Source organism: Montipora foliosa, chromosome 5, assembly GCF_036669935.1.
Source record: "Montipora foliosa isolate CH-2021 chromosome 5, ASM3666993v2, whole genome shotgun sequence".
Lineage (NCBI taxonomy): Eukaryota > Metazoa > Cnidaria > Anthozoa > Scleractinia > Acroporidae > Montipora > Montipora foliosa.
Window position 1 is genome coordinate 41,612,739 of NC_090873.1, and position 17,500 is coordinate 41,630,238.

At 40.2% G+C, this 17,500-nt stretch overlaps 3 protein-coding genes across 3 annotated transcripts in view; all 3 read left to right on the top strand.

Moving 5' to 3' along the window:
* The window catches only part of LOC138002753 (G-protein-signaling modulator 2-like), a 10,136-nt gene extending 5,547 nt beyond the window's left edge, over positions 1 to 4,589 (top strand). The window contains exons 2-3 of the mRNA XM_068848736.1: positions 3,249 to 4,512; positions 4,566 to 4,589. Of these exons, the coding sequence (XP_068704837.1) occupies positions 3,316 to 4,512; positions 4,566 to 4,589 (1,221 nt within the window). The 5' untranslated portion in view covers positions 3,249 to 3,315. The remainder of the gene's footprint in view (positions 1 to 3,248; positions 4,513 to 4,565) is intronic.
* Positions 4,523 to 8,465, top strand: LOC138004223 (tetratricopeptide repeat protein 28-like). Its single transcript, XM_068850696.1, has 2 exons — positions 4,523 to 6,530; positions 7,359 to 8,465. Coding segments are annotated over exons 1-2 (1,887 nt in total). The 5' UTR covers positions 4,523 to 4,644; the 3' UTR covers positions 7,360 to 8,465.
* A 6,324-nt stretch (positions 8,466 to 14,789) lies between these two features.
* LOC138002755 (tetratricopeptide repeat protein 28-like) overlaps positions 14,790 to 17,500 on the top strand; it is an 11,423-nt gene continuing 8,712 nt past the window's right edge. The window contains exon 1 of the mRNA XM_068848738.1: positions 14,790 to 14,902. The gene's annotated coding sequence lies outside the window, so the exon portion shown is untranslated. The remainder of the gene's footprint in view (positions 14,903 to 17,500) is intronic.

Here is a 17,500-nt window from a genome sequence, read left to right on the forward strand (position 1 = left end):
CAAAATTTTGCCAGTTAGGTGTTAAGCAAACACGCTTTCAAAATCTGAAGAAAAAAGGAAATGTTCTTTTTATCATAGTACCACTTTAAATTTGACATGTCATGGAGAAAATGCCGAAAACTAGTAATCTACATGACATTTTCAAAGTCTTCAGAGTTGAATTCGCAATTGCTCTAAATATTTAACGTTTTATTTTCAGATGGCATTACATTCGTTTCTCGGTTTGAGTTTACTGAAATTCGGTACCTGTACTTACATGTTTCATGGACTAGCCAACTACAAATTCTTGTTTACCGGCGAAAGCCGGAACCTGCGAAAATAAAAACCTTATCTACATGATACAATGCCACAGATGTAATCTACAAACATAGGAGAAAGTTAGTGAACACCGCCGAACTGTTGATTAATCAATCCCTAATTTCAAAACTCGAAGGACAATTGATCTTAACGATCAAGAAATATATTAGATTTCAGTTTATTATTTACGGTCTATTCTGTTTTTTATAGAAGCGTTATTTTTACTCTTAGTATTTGAATTCAAATTAGTTGTAAGGGGCGGTCGACATATTCACTTTGTCTCCGCTTTACGTCAATTGGACGTTTAGGTCAGACCCCCCTCCCTCCTGGTTAAATGGAAAGCGTCCAAATTCTTGGTATGTATGAGGTCACTTATCGAGCTGAATTAAGGTTAGATAGTTTTCCATATTGTTTTTGTCAATCAATAGATGAAGATGACTAAGACACAATAGGGCCGTTTATACGAGAGAAAATAAGCCGCGGCTTACTCTGGCCGCGGCATACATAATACGCGAAAGGAACTATTTATATGAGTATAAACTCCCAGGCCAGGATAAGCCGCGGCTTGAGAAAGCCGTGAACGTGGATTTTGTTCCATTTATACGGGGTGTTCGCGTCTTATGTAAGCCGCGGCCAGAATAAGCAACGGCTTATTTTCTTTCGGCCCTAATAGACCATTTCTGTGTTCCCGAAATCCTCATTTTCAAGATGAGGGTTATTGGTCAATCTGTTATGGAAAAGTCTCATTTTCACAACAAAGATTGCACATGTAGTCTCGAAAGTGAGCATTTTAAGGACAAAAGAAAAAAAACAAGTCAGCATCCTCTCCCATAGAGGCTCGATAGATTTAGCTATGATTTTGATTACGGAGGATGTGAAATTAACTCAAGGGAAGCATTTCGTATGAACATTTTCTGCATTTTGTGCACCAGAACAATACTTTAAAGAAGGGCCTGGTACATTCCGGAAAATATTATGATGTAACCTACATTAGAAGTCTTAGAAGCCATTGGCAGCTTGATTTCATTTAATAACTAATTATGGATAATACATACATGTAAGGTAACTTAATACTGAGCTTAGGTTTGTGTTATCCATTAGGTCACAAAAGTTCTATTTTCAGTTGATTGAGACCAAAACGTTTACAATATTGTATTTGGGTCTAGTGGGACTGTATTTTCAATAACGACAGAAAAAAATTAGTTGAGGTAGCATCAACATGTCTAATGACCAGCTTGGTTAAGTAAATGTAACAAATATCAGTTCCATTAACTGCGTTCATAAAAACCCAGCAAAGTCTAAGCTTTAAGTGTAATTTGGTATTTTAAAAGGACTGCTCTACGAGCCAGAAGGCTCATCAAGGCCGGAGCTTATCCCGGTTTCAATGGCATGAAGCGACTAGGAGTATTACTACTCCCCCCTGGATGGGATGCCAGTCCATTGCAGGGTTACCCCCAGCATTAAATTCACCGGTACCCATTTATACAACTGGGTGGAGAGAGGCAGCGTGAGAGGGATGTGTCTTGCCCAAGAACACAACACAATGTCCCCGGCCAGAACCCGAACCTGGACCACTCGATCCGGAGTCGGGCACACTAACCATGAGGCTACCACGCCTCCCGACATTTTAAATAAGCACAATTAAATTATTCAAAAACAAAAAATGTCAAACTCGATTGCAGGACAATATTTGTTAAATAAAAGAAGCATCGATAACCTAAAATGGATCTGTTCCTGTTCTTATAACCATTTGAAAACTGGCAAAATACCACCATATGCAGTTAAAATGGAATGCTGTTGCCAGTGAAACGAGAATTGAGATTTGAATGAGTTAGCGTGCAGGCTTTTGGCGCAAAGGTTGGCCTTTTAGGAGATTCTCCAACCCCTAAGAGGAAACCATTTGAAGATAAAAGGAAATGTTGTAAATATTCCAGCAGATGACAAGCCGATGGCAGGAAAGCCGGCGAGTGAAATCTAAGCAACAAAGATAAACGTATAACTAGATAAAAACCGATCTTCGACAACGAACATATATATTACATCCATAAATACAAAATGGCCGCCTTCTGAAGCCTATGTAATTTAGCCGAGCGTTGAAACCAATCTACAACCCCGTTTCCTGGGCCCAAAGCTCCCAGTAAACCACGTGACAAGCGTTCTGTTCACCGTGAGAGATCCCGCCCGCTAGCCATAAATTGGATCATGACATAGAGTGGTTTACACTTACTTCGTGTAAGCCACACAAAAAGATATATTTAATATGTTTTAAATATGGTTTCTTTTAGGGCCAAAAAAAGGCTGGGCCCCGCTCAGATTGGTCTCCTTTAGGGATTTAACTCAACATTTCCGACGAGCATTCCCATCCCTTCATATGCAAACGTCTCCCCCCTCCCTTCCCCCTTTTTCCCCGGCTATGGTTTAGAGAAATATGAATGTGGCTTAAAAACCTCATTTCCAAGACCCAAATTTTCCACTCTTCTGTCTATTGTCGTTGTCAGGGGTGATCCACAGGTGTCGCAACAGTCCTTTTATATTCTGTCTGACTTGCTAACAAAGGAATGGGTGCACCCATGAAACAGCGCCTTTTTCTTTTAATAAGAAGTAAATATGTGTTTTCACTATCATGTATATATCACTCATCTATCACAAAACTTGACTTTTCGATTAAAGAAATAAATTAAGTAAGGAAAAATTGCCGGAAATTGCTCACCTTCTCCCCGTGGCAACATAGGCATTAGTTTCACGTCGCAGACAATAAGCAGTCGTCCTTGTCTCCTGTATCTCTAATATCACTGTAGACATTTGTGTGACAGACCCCTCTATGACGTAAATGTGGCAAGTCTTTTCTTCCAAGAGGATGAAGGACAAAAATGAAAAAGTAAATAAATAAAACATCCATTTCCCTGATAAAAGGTTAAGCATGGAGCGTCTTTATTTTTTTGTCTTTCCAGGCACATCCTATTGACAGAAGACAACCATCTGATAGAACAACTTCCCCAGTCACATAGTTACTTGACAATGGTGGATAGAGAGTTGGAAGCTCTAGAACAGTGTATGCTAGAGCTTGCCATTGCGATAAGCGTAGGAGACCAGAAAGAGGAGGGAAAGACCTATTTTCGTCGAGGCAAAAATAACTTTGACCTAGCGGATTATCAACAAGCCATAAAAAATTACACGGAAGCACTCAGCATTTTTAAGGAAAACGGCTTCAAGGCTTGGGAAGGAAGAGCCTATGGCAACCTGGGCAATGCCTATGCCAAACTGGGTAGTTTTAAACAAGCCATAGAGTACCATGAACATTGTCTAAGTATTGCTAAAGAAGTAGGGGATAGGGCTGCAGAGGGAGGAGCCTATGGAAATCTGGGCAATAACTATGACGGTCTGGGAAATTTAAAACAAGCCATACAGTACCATGAACAACATCTTAGTATTGCCAAAGAAGTCCTGGATAGGGCTGGAGAGGGAAGAGCCTATGGAAATCTGGGCAATGCCTATAATCGTCTGGGTAATTTTAAACGAGCCATAGAGTACCATGAACAACGTCTTAGTATTGCTAAAGAAGTGGGGGATAGGGCTGGAGAGGGAAGAGCCTATGGAAATCTGGGCAATGCCTATGCCAGTTTGGGTAATTTTAAACAAGCCATAAAGTACCATGAGAAACATCTTAGTATTGCTAAAGAAGTGAGGGATAGAGCTGGAGTGGGTGCAGCCTATGGAAATCTGGGCAATGCCTATGCCAGTTTGGGTAACTTTAAACAAGCGATAGAGTACCATGAACGAGATCTTAGTATTGCTAAGGAAGTAGGGGATAGACCTGGAGTGGGTGCAGCCTATGGAAATCTGGGCAATGCCTATGCCAGTTTGGGTAATTTTAAACAAGCCATAGAGTACCATGAACATCATCTTAGTGTTGCTGAAAAAGTGAGAGATAGGGCTGGGGAGGGAAGAGCCTGTGGCAATCTGGGCAGTGCCTATGCTAATATGGGTAATGTTAAACAAGCCATAGAGTACCATGAACGAGATCTTAGTATTGCTAAGGAAGTGGGGGATAGGGATAGGGAGGGACGTGCCTATGGCAGTTTGGGCAATGACCATGACAGACTCGGCAATTTTAAACAAGCCATAGAGTACCACGAACAACATCTTAGTATTGCTAAAGATATTGGAAATAGGGATTCGGAAGGAGCAGCCTATTGCAATCTGGGCAATGCCCATGTAAGTCTGGCTAATTTTACACAAGCCATAAAGTACCAGGAACAATTTCTTAGTATTGCTCAAGAAGTTGGGGATAGAGTTGGGGAGGGAGGAGCCTATGGCAATCTGGGCAAGGCGTATGCCACTCTGGGTATGTTTAAGGAAGCCATAGATTACCATAAACATCATCTAGGCATTGCTAAGGAACTGGGACTTAAAGCTGGGGAGGGAGAGATCTATGGAAATCTTGGCTATGCCTATGCCAGTCTGGGCAATTTTAAACAAGCTATAGAGTATTACAAACAATATCGTAGTATTGCAAAAGAAGCGGGGGATAGAGCTGGAGAGGGAGCAGCCTGTGCCAATCTGGGCTTTATCTATACCAGTCTGGGAAATTTTAAAGAAGCCCTAGAGTACCATGAACATCATCTTAGTATTGCCAAAGAAGTGGGAGATAGGGCTGGGGAAGGAAAAGCCTATGGGGGTCTGGGAAATGCATATGCCAGTCTCGGCAATTTTGAGCAAGCCATAAAGTACCACCAAATTTGTCTTGGTATTGCTAAAGAAGTAAGGGCTAGGTTAGTGGAAGGAGCTACGCTTCACTTCCTAGGTCGTGATCATGAATCGTCGGGTTCCTTGGGTGATGCTCTTAGTTGCTATCTGTTAAGCATAGAACATTTCGATCAAATGAGACTTAGTCTTCAGTCAGAAGATGCTTGGAAAATAAGCTTTCGCCACCTTCATAAGGAAGCCTACGTTTCTTTGTGGAGAGTACTTTTGAAGAATGGAGAAATTGAGGAGGCTTTGTATGCTGCTGAGAAAGGTCGCGCACAGGCCTTGAGGGATATTTTGAACGAACAATACGGCATTGAGTCACATTCTTTCTCTGAAGTTGCATCGAAGGAAACCCTCTTATCTGCGTTAGATTTCTTATCCTCACAAACAGTTTTTGTCGCACTGGACGGGAACATCATCAGCTTTTGGGTACTGAGAAAAGGCAGCAAGATCCTCTTTCGCCAAAAGGAAATCTCTCAAGGAATTCCCGACTTGGTGGTGGAAACTGTTCTAAAAGAGATTGGTGTACGGCATAGCGTCAGATGCGAAGATCGTTCTTTGGATGATCTACGCAGCGATTTGCCTTTGAGCAGAAAATCTAACAGTGGAAAAACCGTCAGACCTTCGAGCTCCTCCATCAACACTTTGCAGCCATTGTACGATGTCTTAATCAAACCAATTGCAGACTTGCTCCAAAGTGACGAGTTAATTGTTGTTCCCGATGGACCATTTTGCTTGGCTCCGTATTGTGCATTGAGCGAGTCTATCAGGATCCGCACTGCTCCTTCGCTCACCTTTTTAAAAATGATCGCCGATGCAAGTGAAGATTTCCACAGTAAGACTGGAGCGCTGCTTGTGGGTGATCCGTGGTTGAAGGAAGTTACTAACGAGGATGGTAAGCCCATTTTGGAACAGCTGCCTTGCGCAAAAGAAGAAGTTGAGATGATTGGAGAACTTTTAAAGACTGCACCCCTGACTGGAAGAAATGCCACGAAAGCTGAGGTGCTGAAAAAAATGGAGTCAGTTGCTTTAGTGCACATTGCAGCTCATGGAGACCAAGGAACTGGAGAAATTGCTTTGGCCCCAAATCCGCAACGGCAATCCTCAATCCCGAAAGAGGACGATTTCATATTAAAAGTGTCAGATGTTCAGGCAGTTTGTCTACGTGCAAGACTAGTTGTTCTGAGCTGTTGTCACAGTGGCCGGGGAGAGGTAAAGTCTGAGGGTGTGGTTGGCATAGCCAGGGCTTTCCTGTGTGCTGGTGCTCGGTCTGTTCTGGTGTCACTCTGGGCAATAGATGACGAGGCAACGTTACTTTTCATGAGGAGTTTCTATCAACACCTGGTTGCTGGAAAAAGTGCAAGTGCAGCTCTTCACCAAGCGATGAAATCTCTTCGAGAGTCAAAGCAGTATTGCGCTGTAAAGCACTGGGCGCCATTTATGTTAATTGGCGATGATGTCACCCTGGAAATTCGAAGAAAATGGTAAGTGTTTATTAAGCGCAACTCTGAAGAAAAGAATGGTTTATTGTCTAGGATTATACAATAACGAGATTCACTTTGTACGATAAACGTGGTAGGTAAGTAGGTAAGCCTTAAGTAGAACAAAATAAACTCAGTAGCCGCAACAACACCATATATTGAGTTCCATGAAGAGCGTGTTTACACAATCTAAAAACTTGAGGTAATACTTCGACTAATAAATATTAATATTAACAATACATGACTAGTCTAAAACATAATAGGGCTGATATTAGTAATAGAAAGTACCGAGTCAGTTCTGAATTGGACTTGGAAATTATCTTATGTGTAGCTGTCTTTTTGTTAACAACACGAGCAAAAGAATTTATCCCTTTAAGAATGTGTGTGTTGATCCTAGGAGGCGGGTATTTGCCTAACGGCTCAAAACGACTGCTTAATTAAACCCTGAAAGAAAATGTGATTTTTGGTTTTAAAAAATGTACAGAAATACTTCTCGCACTGTCTTGCTACGTAACAATTTACCAAATAGCTTCTATGCATGCTCCTACGAACGCAACACAAATATAGAGGGCATAGACGCTATACTTTTAGAGCTGTGAATTACAAGAATAATAGTTTTTGTTCAGCATTGGCTGGCTTAACTTGACAAGATCAAGTAATTCGATGATTATTTTCCTATTTTAGTCCTTCTAGTTTCCTGTGGATAACGATCTAGCCGTCTTCAGTAGCAATTTTGCCCATAGTCATCACATCCTTGGATTGTGTGTGCTCAAAAGAACCAGATCTTCTCACAGTTCTTTTTTTATGTTTCCTTTTCTTTTTTCTTTCCAGAAACGATGACGAAGACGCAACAAGACTACTTCATGGAGTCTGACTGACTTTTCAATGATTGCAGAAGCTCTAAAAAGTACGAGGAACACACCTACAATGGAGACGATCCAGAGGTTTAATGGGATACACAGAATTAACTAAGCCAAAAGACTGTCAAGTGAACTTTGTTAAGACTCTTGATCTTGAAAATACAGTAGAATGCCTATTTGTGCTATTAATAGGACACTTGACTTCTTAGATGTTATTGACTCGAAAGTGGTAAAAAGACTTAAATAACGGTACGTTGTTGCAATATTGTACATTTACAGTCCATGGGCCTCTTTCTCAAAAAGTCCAGGGCCCGAAAAGCAATTCGTGAAACTAATCGCTGATCATTTTGAAGAATTGTTATTTGAAAATACTTTCAACACCAGGGGAGAAAACAATTGCAAAGCACGACGTAAAGGGCTTTACTTCTGTAGATACGATGTGTTTTATATCACCCGAAATATCACCCGAAATACGCCCGAAAAGGTCGAAAAGAAACGACCCCCAGAGCCGCGCCTCGTGGACGCGTCATAACATAACATGAGTTTTACATAACATTAACAATTCATAACATTAGTTTACCTTAAACTGCACCACCTGCAAGATGGTGATCCTCAGTCATAGATAAACTGAGAGATGGAACTCTTAAAAATTTCCCGTGGCGATAAAAGCACTTTTCCTGACACTATCGTATTGGTGAACCGCAAATGATCCGCATGTGCCCAAGGTATACGTACCGCGAATTTAATAGCGCATCTTCGTGTTTGAAGGGAGACTTTCATGCTAAGACAGCGTCATTCTAAATATATATTTTTAAAATGCGTTTTCATCGATGGATAACAAAAAAGATATATATTTAGTATATACATATGGCAAAGTCCATATTATTATCCATATTATTTCAGCGAGGTTGTTTTTGTTGCCTACAGCGATGATTATTCTGATCATAATCTAACGTTAGATTGTAATATAATTAGTGATAATAATTATTATTTTTTAGATTGTACACCATACCAGATAATTTTGTCTTTTCTTAATAGACTGTCATGCAGGAATGTTATATATTTGGATACAATACAATAAACTAATTAGGCACACACTTGTTTATGTTTATAAGAAAGTCCACTCTGAGATTAATTTAACCAAAAGGTTTAAAATATTGTAAGAGTCAGTTGATCACGTTTTTTTGTTCTTTATAACTATCCATTGTTTTACAAGTAATAAAGTTAAGAACGGTCTCACCAGGCCCTCAATTTGAAAAAAAATCTACATTAACAATTTAAGAACGCATTACCTAAGCAATTCATAAATGAGAGGTTCTCATAAAAAAGGAAAACAGTACGAGAAAGTCTCGACTGAAAAATAGTACAAGTGCTGTGACAAGAGCCGTCTAAATTATACCTCCCAGTCACGTGACGTGGAAAAATGACCCATCTGCAATATTCAAAGATCAGAAAATAGAAGGAAAACGATGTGTGCCTTTTAGATATGATGTAGTAGACCAAACAAGAGAACGTGACTTCGTCAATAGAGAGGCTATTTTTGCTTCAATTTGGACCTTAAAGGCAAAGTACGGTCTATAAAAAGTTTCTCTAAATTACTAAAACTTGTCCCCTGGAATTCGAAAATAATTGCCATTTTGTCCAGTTCTCTGTAAAAATGTGACAAGAGCACTTTGAAGTTGCTTCTTTCGTGACTTTAAGAGCGCCTGTCTTGGATATGACGTGTATGACGTAGCAATAGTCAACAAACGTGTTCGACCTTACAAAGTTCTTCGTTCCCCGATCACTTTCTCAATGTTGTGTGACCTTTCTGCTCCACTTAGGTTAAAGATTAAGTTAAGCAGTTCGTAAAGCAAAGCGGGCTTACTGTCTTTCATGACCACTCAAGCATTCATCTTGATTAACTTGGAACTCCATGTTCCACCGACTGTAGACACACAACAATTCTTGACTTTCTTGATTCACTGGATTCTTTGTGTAAACAAATTCTCACGAAGGACTTCATAATGAACTCTGAACTCTTTATCTTCTTCCCTTTTCAGCTATCGTCTCTTTCTTCTCTCCGTATATATCGCAAGGTCAAAGGTTATCGCTTCTCCATAGTTATCGCAGTCGATTATAGCTTCAACACAGTTATCGCATCCATTAATCAAAGCTGGCCACCGACCAGTTTCTAAAATTTCAAAATGATCCCACTTAATTCTATAGTTGGTTGACAAAACATGATCAGCAATTACAGAATTTTTATTAAATACCACAGTAGAAACTTGTAAGGAATCTGTTTTTACTAATTCTAATTGGAATCAATGTCGTTAAATGTGGGCTTTGGACAAGGGAATTGAACTGGATATTGACCAAGATACTGCAAGGAACAAAAAACGCTTAAACACAATGAACTTCAAAGGAAATCGGCTAAAAAACCGTCGAACAAAGTGTAGGCTACCTGCAGCCTCTTGAGCATAATCAATCGTTTTTTAGTACTTTAAAGAAAGAAGTCGTAACTCGGATCATCTCATATTCGCTCAGAAAGACGCTCAGAAAAGGCAGTTCCCTGTAACGTAGGATACAGAGAGTGTTGCAAGCGACCATTTTATTACTACCTTTCTTTTTTAATACTATTCAGCAATAGATTAAGATTTCGGTTTCGTTGTATTAGAAGGCAAACCAACATGGCCGCTGTGACGTGACATGCGTTTCAATAGCATTTCAAGGCTCTTCTGCTTTTTCTTTTCTGACTTATTTGTAAGGAACAGTAGCAGTTTTCATTTGTAAATTAGGAAGGGGGAGGGGGGGGGGGGGAAGTGTACGAATGGGACAGTAAATTGATCTACTAGACGCGTGAACCACTGTAACATTTTACCGGAAAATAGTTTAGTTTCCTGAAATAAACATGATTTGTCAATCAAATGCCATTGCCTTAACTTGATTTTCTGGGTCACGAAATACAGCCGGATAATATGTCTGAAACACAAACCACCATTTCCGAATCAAGTTCAGAAATCATTGTGTCAGTTAGTACAATACACTCTCAATTCGATTACCATATTTCTTATCGAAATTGTAAAATATGCTTCTACAAAATGGACAGAAATACTGGGAGAAAATTCAATTTCACAAATATGGATTTAAGCACCAGAAATTAAGCGAAGCACCCAACATTGAAAACAAGGCACGTATACGTAAAAAACTTTGAAATCGATTTTTAGATCTACCTGTATTAACTGTAGAACCACACATCTACAGCTGGTAGATACAAGCACCGATTTTAAAACGGTGTTTTGGATGCCCCTTTTTCAACACAGGGTGCTTCGTTTTTGATTCTACTAAAAGTACCACAGTTTTCGGCTGGCTAACATTCGCTGGATAGTCTCTAAAACGAAGACCCCGATTATCATGAGGGCTGAAGACCGAACACCCACACGAAAACGAAGGCCTACTCGAAAACGAAGACCCACTCGAAAACGAAGACCTAGAAAAAAAAACAACAAAAATTTGTTGTCAGATTTCTCAGTCTTCATTATTGACTAAAATAAATTTAATTGTTTACCAGTTCAGTGACGTTCACAACTGCCACACTAAATAAATTTGTCACTAACTATATTGCCCAATCATGTTGATGGGTTTAATTTAAAATAACTTCAGTTATGATATTTTAGTAGTCATTTAAAAATGACTACATTTACATGGTACTTGCACAAATTCCAACTGCAACCAGTAGAGTATACAGGTATATGCACACGGACCAATGCCACAGTTTACAGTTTCCGACTTTATGCAAAAATATTTTAGGATCAAAACTTGTACCAGATTTCAAAGTAAACAAACAGTCTACCAGGTACAAAAATGTACCCGATCAAAATTGGTCCGCTTTCATGTACTCATTGTCTTAGCAAAGGTAATAGGACGGAGTGGAATCCAATTCGGTCTGTAATCATACGAGCGATAACAAAATCGGACGACCACGCAGCGGGAGTCCGTTTTGTATATCACGAGTGTGATTACAGACCGAATTGGAGGACACAAAGTCCTCTTACCAATTAACCATAAAAATTACAATCTCCGAGAGAAGAAGAAGGGTCAAGTTATGAAAAAAAGGGAAATTTTGCATTAAAAGACTGAAGCCTTTTTTTATGGTCTCTGGTTCCCGATCGCGAGTTACCCTGGGCGAGGTATTTTTCCAGAGGTTGCCTATTTACCGAGGTAGGCTTTCGAAAAGGATTTTAGAGTTATTTGAAGATCAGCTACAAAAATAACAAAAATCAGAGGACCTATTCTAGATCCCTGGCCTAGGGGACTCCAAAGTTAACTTCTAATAAACTTGATTTTTTATCGTCGACCTGCACAAACTGTTGACTTTCACAGAGGTAATTAATTGTCCGGCCATTCCAGATATGATTTGGAAAATCCAAGCTGACTCATTTTTATACAGTACAGTTCCGTATTTCACGGTATCAAACGCTTTGGAGAAATCTGCCAGAACCATGAGCCGGGTAACCTGGCCACGATTCTTCACTTTGATAATATCATCTCTTATGGCAAGTAGTACAGTTGATGTCGAGAGACCTTTCCTATCTTTCTAGATAGAAGATGTTCAGATTCTATGATTTCAATAAGTTGAATGAAAACAATTCTTTCGTAGATCTTCGATAGAAGGGACAGAACTGAGATGGGCCGGTAGTCGTTGTTCGACGTTGGGTTGAAGTAATTCTACCTTGTTTCCACATTTTAGGAAAGTCCATGATCTTGCAGATGACAATTTATTGATTTTTATACTACAGTACATGGATTGTTGGAAGAGCCAGTACATGACAAATCTGATGTGTAACATATTATTTGTGAATAGTGATTGTTGAGAAGATGATCAAAATATAGTGACAGGTCTTGAAGATAATCAAGTGCATGTTTCACTTATTCTAGACGGTACAACGGGATTTTGGCAAGTAAAAGGTGTTTCCTAACATTTTTTTTGTACAAATGTATAACTAACACATACATCTAAAGAAATCGTGATTGGCATTCCTCTACAGGCTAAGGGATACACACTAAAAGCGAAATGTCTGTTCTACCCTACAGAGCTCGTCTCCAGAATCACAACCAAATCTTTTTGAATGAGCATTCTCACTTATTTCTTAAATCGCTCGTCTAAGAACACTTGCTGAGGTAAATTCAATTGCCGCACGCAGAAAAAAAAACCGACGAGCTTTTAATGCTAGCAGCTTTTAATGCTAGCAGCATGCTAATGAAATAAACACGATAACAGAGCTTACGCCATCCGGTTCGAAAACTGAATGGACAAATGTGCAATCTTCTACAGTAAACGGTAGTAGTTTGGTCTTGCTACAAAAAAGAGCACGCAGTTTTTCGGAATAAATAAACCAGATGAAGCGGAGGACAAATAATCAAACAATGCACTAAAAGTGTTCTCGGACTTGGGGGCCGGCGAAAAAGGGTAGTTTAACCGAACTTTTGACTTAAGTTAGCTCTAGGAGACGAAAAAAGCAATTACAAAAATACCTACTGAAGCACAGGAAAAAAAATTGCAAAAGTCATCGTGTATTGAAATGACACTACGACCTTGTTAAAAATGGACAACTAAATGCTCTGCACAACAGACTTGGAGAGCAGCAAGACAGAAGACTTTTGTGATCCACGACTTGGAAAATCTATCAAAACTTCCCAAATAAAAATTTGCCAAAAGCTGTTGTAATAACATTGTAATCCTACAAACAGCGCATTTTTTAAAGCCTGGAGTCCCAAGCGGCTGCAAAGAGGAAGAAGACACAATGTTATTTGAAGTAATTTAAAGCTTGGGGGCCGGCGGAATTATGATGAAAACTTACTTCAAAGTTGAAGCAAAATCAGCTCAAATTTAAAATTTCCATCTCATAAAGGGTGGTGTATCTGAGGATCGTGTCAATATGCAGCCCTATGATTCATTACAATAAAGCTTCAACATCTTAAAACTAACCTGCATCATTTGCCTTCTCGTGTGAACATCTTGAACTTCGGTAAATCAAATGCCAAACTCCACTTCTTTGGGCCTTTATCTCGTTTTGTTCGCAATTTGATCATTAAAATATTCTCATCCGAACGCCCAACAAACTCGAAGAATATCCATAGTGATAGAAAAGTGTGTAATTTTGTTACAATCTTTCATCTCTCTTGACAAAATATTTTTCAAAGTGTAGATCGCCCGTTTAAAAACCCGCGGGCAGCGCCTTCAAAATAACAATCGCGCCGAACTCGAATAATTCGATTCCCTTCGCGCATGCTCAGACAAAATGCCCATGTGCTTGACAGAGGGTGATCGGCCTGTGACCGATCATAACAACATCTGCTAAGGAAATCGTGTATGAACGAATTAGGTTTTGTAACAAAGACCTTCAGAAAGGCACTAAATCAGCAAATCAGCCTGTAAAAGAAACGATAACATGTCGTACATTATGTTTGAAGGCAATTGAGACACTTACCATGGTCTTTCTCCGTTTTTCCTTCTCTGAGTGCGGGAAAGGGCGCCTGCGATGTTTCAGCACAGTCCGAGAGGCACAAAAACGGAAGCCGGGAAACATATCGCCCAGGGGTGAACTTTTCTCTGTAACACATTTTTATATCTTTTGTCGCGAGAAAATGTAAATTATCATCCAAAGTTATGTTATCCTACCCAGACTACTCATGGGCAAAAAATGTAATATTTATATTAAAGGACTTTTCTCTCATCCCGCGTATTATAATATTCCGTATATTCTGTGTTTTAGAATGTTTCATAAATTCCGTGTTTCAAACGTGATATTCCATATTTTCCGTCTTTCAAAATATTCTTTATTTTCCATGTTTTAAAATATTCCGTGTATTCCGCAATTCCGCTGTTCCACCATTCCATCCAAAAGGGCCACACGACCGAAGGTCATAGCACAAGGTCATCAAAGGTCACAACGTTCTCAGTCACATGTTCAGTCTGCTTATTGTTCCTTTCCTGTTATTATTCCGTCAGGATACCCTGGGTCAATGATGTTCGCCTCTAAGAAGCTAGACGGTCATTGGAAATTCCGACGGAGGAGTAGGTAGTGGGGTACCCTGCGAGCAGCTGGTTTCTCCTACGCTTCCCGAGAGAGAAACCACTGCGAGCAACCGTTGCTCGCAGTGGTTTTTCTCTCGGGAAGCGTAGGAGAAACCAACTGCCCGCAGGGTAGTAGTGGGGTTTCAAGCTAAGAACCTTCCAAAAGGGGAAGGGAGGAGGAATCACACAATGTCACCCGTTTCTAACAACTGTGCGCCAAAACAGTAATCGTACGTTTTTCGAGTTGGCCTTTGTTTTCGAATCGGTCTTTCTCTTTCGAGTGGGTCTTCGTTTTCGAGTAGTTTCGAGTTGGTCTTCGGTCTTTATTTTCGGGGTCTTCGTTTTCGATATTACCCGTTCCTTACTCATCTCTTGGAGTGGTCGACCTGACTACACAGCTCCTAAATATTCCAATACCGACATTCAATTTCCGTTTTGTAGACAAACAACAATGTAAGGTAAGTGGAATCATTCAACTGAACAATCAAAACTCCAATGTTACCGAAAAACTATTAATCCGTTTTGGTTTGTTTCTGTATTCACTCATTGCTACGATTTCGATGCTGTTCAAACCGACGAAATCGAGAAGATCATGGAATCCGCAAGATTAGCATACAGTTGTATATACGCAGCAACCAAATTCCTTTATTAGTGAGCACTAAACCGGAAGTAAACTTTACTATGCTTTAAATTAATCATCGCTTCCCACAAACAACCTTTAGATTCTAACGTATTTCGAAATCGTTCGAGTTAGATTTTTATGGAAAGTTAAAGCCTCCAATTTATTTTTTTATTATTTTTATTTTGGCAAGCATGCAACCGTGGACGATAATCCTGTCGGTGTACGTCGGATCGATCTGATCGGCGATCTGATTTTGCAAGAGCCGATACAACATAGATTTGATTTAGTAATGCACTATATTTTGGCTGGTCAAACCATGCTCGCTGCTCACCAGTTGAATTTTTCTAAAGTGCTCACCGCTCGCAAGACAAATTAGTTACTGCTCGTGCTCGCGAAATAAAACACAGTGCTCACATGCTCGCAAAGACCATCCGATACCCCTTTTTGTACGCCAACATCCATTTACTATATATACGTTTACACAGAAGCAATCCAATGTAAACTTTCATTTTACCTGAAGAACACTTCTTGGTAAATTTTCCGCTACCCTGCTTTTTATGGAAGTGCGCCTACTAGTCTGACTGGCACCTCCCCAGGTGCCACAATGCGAAACGCTTTCAATTCAACCAATCTGCCACGTCGTAACGTCCGATGCCAAATTACGTCATGTTTTCACCCTTTTAATTCCCTCAATGTCAATTTGTTCTTCCGAAAATCAACTGCAAGATTTTAGCTCATAAAAATTCGTAAAGACTGCGTAAATAACTCGCATCTCCACGGAGGGCTCGCGGATTATGTCACCTCGTGAGAACTTGAGGCAATAAATCAACAGGAACTCCTGAAACTTCCTGGTCGAAAGGGGTTCAGTACGATGTAGTAAAACACTGTTTCTGTACCAAAACGCGAACAAAGAACAATTTACGAACTTTCGAGCAATCGAGAAAATTTCTACGAGAATTCGAGCATGCCAGCAATTGCAAAGATTTTGCGAGCACGAGCAACAACCTCGTTTCCAGGGTCTCTCTTCTCTGCTTCCATTGTCGACAATGGAGGCTGAGAAGAGAGACCCGGGGAACGAGGTTGCACGAGCAAGCGAGCACCCGCAAAGCAAAGGCCAAATTTTGCGAGCACGTAAAAATTTGAAGGGACTATTCGGTAGCCCTATAAAATATCATGACAGTTACAACTGCTTTGAATTCACTACTAAAAGAGTATCGGAAAAATAACAGAATAGACTGTAAATAATAAACTGAAATCTTAAGTGTTTCTTCGCGAATATTTAGAACGTTGGGATCAGTTGTCCTTCCTTTTGAAATTAAAAAAGCTCAGCCTCCCCTAGCCTTACGGACTGAGTCTCTGTTGAAAAATTGCATGTCGTTAGAAATGTTGTGAGGAGAGGAAAGAAAATGTTCTGCGGCTGTCTAAAAAAGTTTGTTTGTTAAGTTATCGAAAGCCGATCGTTAACGATAATCAAAAGTTCGGGATGCCCGAAACAGGAAGATTTGACGTCATAATAAGGCAGCCAATGACATGAGTGGTAGAGCTGTCAAATGTACTCTCCAATCGAAGCACGTGTTTCGAAGTTTGTGAGAATCATCACTTCAACGTTAGAGGGCTTCCCGTCTGTAGCTTCAGAGCGTCAAAGTAATATTTGATCCTCCAGAGCTGTCTTTTCTGTTTGTTACGGGCAAAGTCCAATATTTTCTGGTGTTTCCCTGCGGTTTCTGCTCAAAACCTGTAAAATCGAACCAAATGGGAGTTCAGTGTGATTCATGCGATGTGTGGTATCATGCTCGATGTATGGACATGCCTGCTGAGGTATACCATGGACTTTTAACAACTCGTATGTATCCTGGATATGTTGTACTTGCGGCCCTTCCGAATTTTTCGTCTTCACTGTTTTTGTCAAAGTCGCTCCTGTCATGCAGCAATTTATTTGGTTCATTATCTGTCTCCTGCTAATAATTCAAGGATCTCTTCTGTGGGAAATCGTCATGTTATCCTAACTGGGGACTTTAACTTACCTTCTATCGACTGGGTTACGTCCTGTGTCCCTCCTGGTGCACGAGATGCAAGCCTTTGCAGGCGGTTACTGGACATTGCTCATGATTTCCATCTTGAGCAAATAGTGTGTGAACCCACACGTTACGGTCCTACATCTGCAAACACCTTGGACTTGGTTACTTTCATCGAAGCCCGATCTATTACACGACGTTCGCGTTCTACCAGGTGTCAGTGACCATGAACAGGTTGTAGCTCACATCAGCCGGTTCGTCAGTAACGCCACACCACCGCAAAGGAAAGTTTTTGACTTCAATAGGGGGAATTCACAAGATTTTTGCTGGGACATGAAAGCATTCTCTGTGTCGTTTCTTCAAACCTGTCCCCTACGATCTGTTCAGGAGAACTGGCAAATTTTAAGGCAACAATGTTA

What these genes read in the sequence shown, in the direction of transcription:
- LOC138004223 (XM_068850696.1), top strand. Translation starts at nt 4,645, where the DNA reads ATGTTTAAGGAAGCCATAGATTACCATAAACATCATCTAGGCATTGCT.